Genomic DNA, 935 nt, shown 5'->3' with positions numbered 1-935 from the left:
AGGGTGAAAGAGTAAGATTCTGTCTTTAAAAAAAAGAATTAAGCAAACTAAGAATGCTTAGCAGGAAAGATCATCAAAGAGTGCATAAGTGCATAGGGGTGGAGGTTTGGGTATGTGGACTTCTCATTAGGTTTTCTCTTTAGGCGGATCTCCTCCTCCTTTCCAGCAGCGAGCCCCACGGATTGTGTTACATAGAGACAGCAGAACTCGATGGGTGAGTGGCATACTTGTTGTCAGCTCTCTCCTTCCGTCTCCTTGTTGGTAAAAATGTTGTCTTTAAAAGAGGTTCCCAGGTCTGAGCTCTGTCTAAATTTGAGAAATTTAGGGCTAAGAAAGGCTTGCTTAGGATGTATAGAAACATTATGCACCCAGTATTTGCTGGGCTAAGCAGTTATGTCCCATGGTTTGGTCCCCTCAGGTATAATCTGTGGTTCTCAATCTTCCTAATTTTGTGCAACGAAAATAATTTTATGGTTGCGGGTCACCACAACATGAGGAACTGTATTAAAGGGTTGCCGCATTAGGAAGGTTGAAAACCACTGATCTAGAGGATAAGGAGGGAGCCAGGACTCAGGGATATTGTCTTTCCAGAGAAACCAACATGAAAGTACGTCAGGCAATTCCAGTTACCTCGGAATTGGGAGATATCAGTAAGCTTGCCAAGTTTGATGGTGAGTAATCTTGGAGAAGCAAGCTGCAGGTAGAGGAGTGGGTTGGGTTTGGGGGTTTAAAGTGTATCTTTTCCTTTTGACTTCTTGTTGATATGATTTTGCAACTCCTTGGACTTTTCAGGGGAGAGGAGTGTTGGGAATACCATGTGGCTACTGTGTAGTTTGTTTGTTTGTTTGTTTTGAGAGGGAATCTCCTCTCTTGTCCTGGGTGGAATGTGGTGGTGTGATCATAGCTCACTGCATCCTCAAACTCCTAAGCCTAAA

General features: G+C 43.4%; 1 protein-coding gene across 1 annotated transcript in view; it reads left to right on the top strand.

The window, feature by feature from the left end:
• Nucleotides 1-935, top strand: part of ATP8B2 (ATPase phospholipid transporting 8B2) — a 26,823-nt gene that overhangs the window by 7,238 nt on the left and 18,650 nt on the right. Inside the window, exons 8-9 of the mRNA XM_023516378.1 lie at nucleotides 144-214; nucleotides 592-671. Of these exons, the coding sequence (XP_023372146.1) occupies nucleotides 144-214; nucleotides 592-671 (151 nt within the window). The remainder of the gene's footprint in view (nucleotides 1-143; nucleotides 215-591; nucleotides 672-935) is intronic.

Source organism: Otolemur garnettii, unplaced genomic scaffold (genome assembly GCF_000181295.1).
Source record: "Otolemur garnettii isolate 467f Iridium unplaced genomic scaffold, OtoGar3 scaffold00091, whole genome shotgun sequence".
NCBI lineage: Eukaryota > Metazoa > Chordata > Mammalia > Primates > Galagidae > Otolemur > Otolemur garnettii.
The sequence above is the reverse complement of the archived record's forward strand: the minus strand, read 5'-3'. Positions and strand labels throughout refer to the sequence as shown.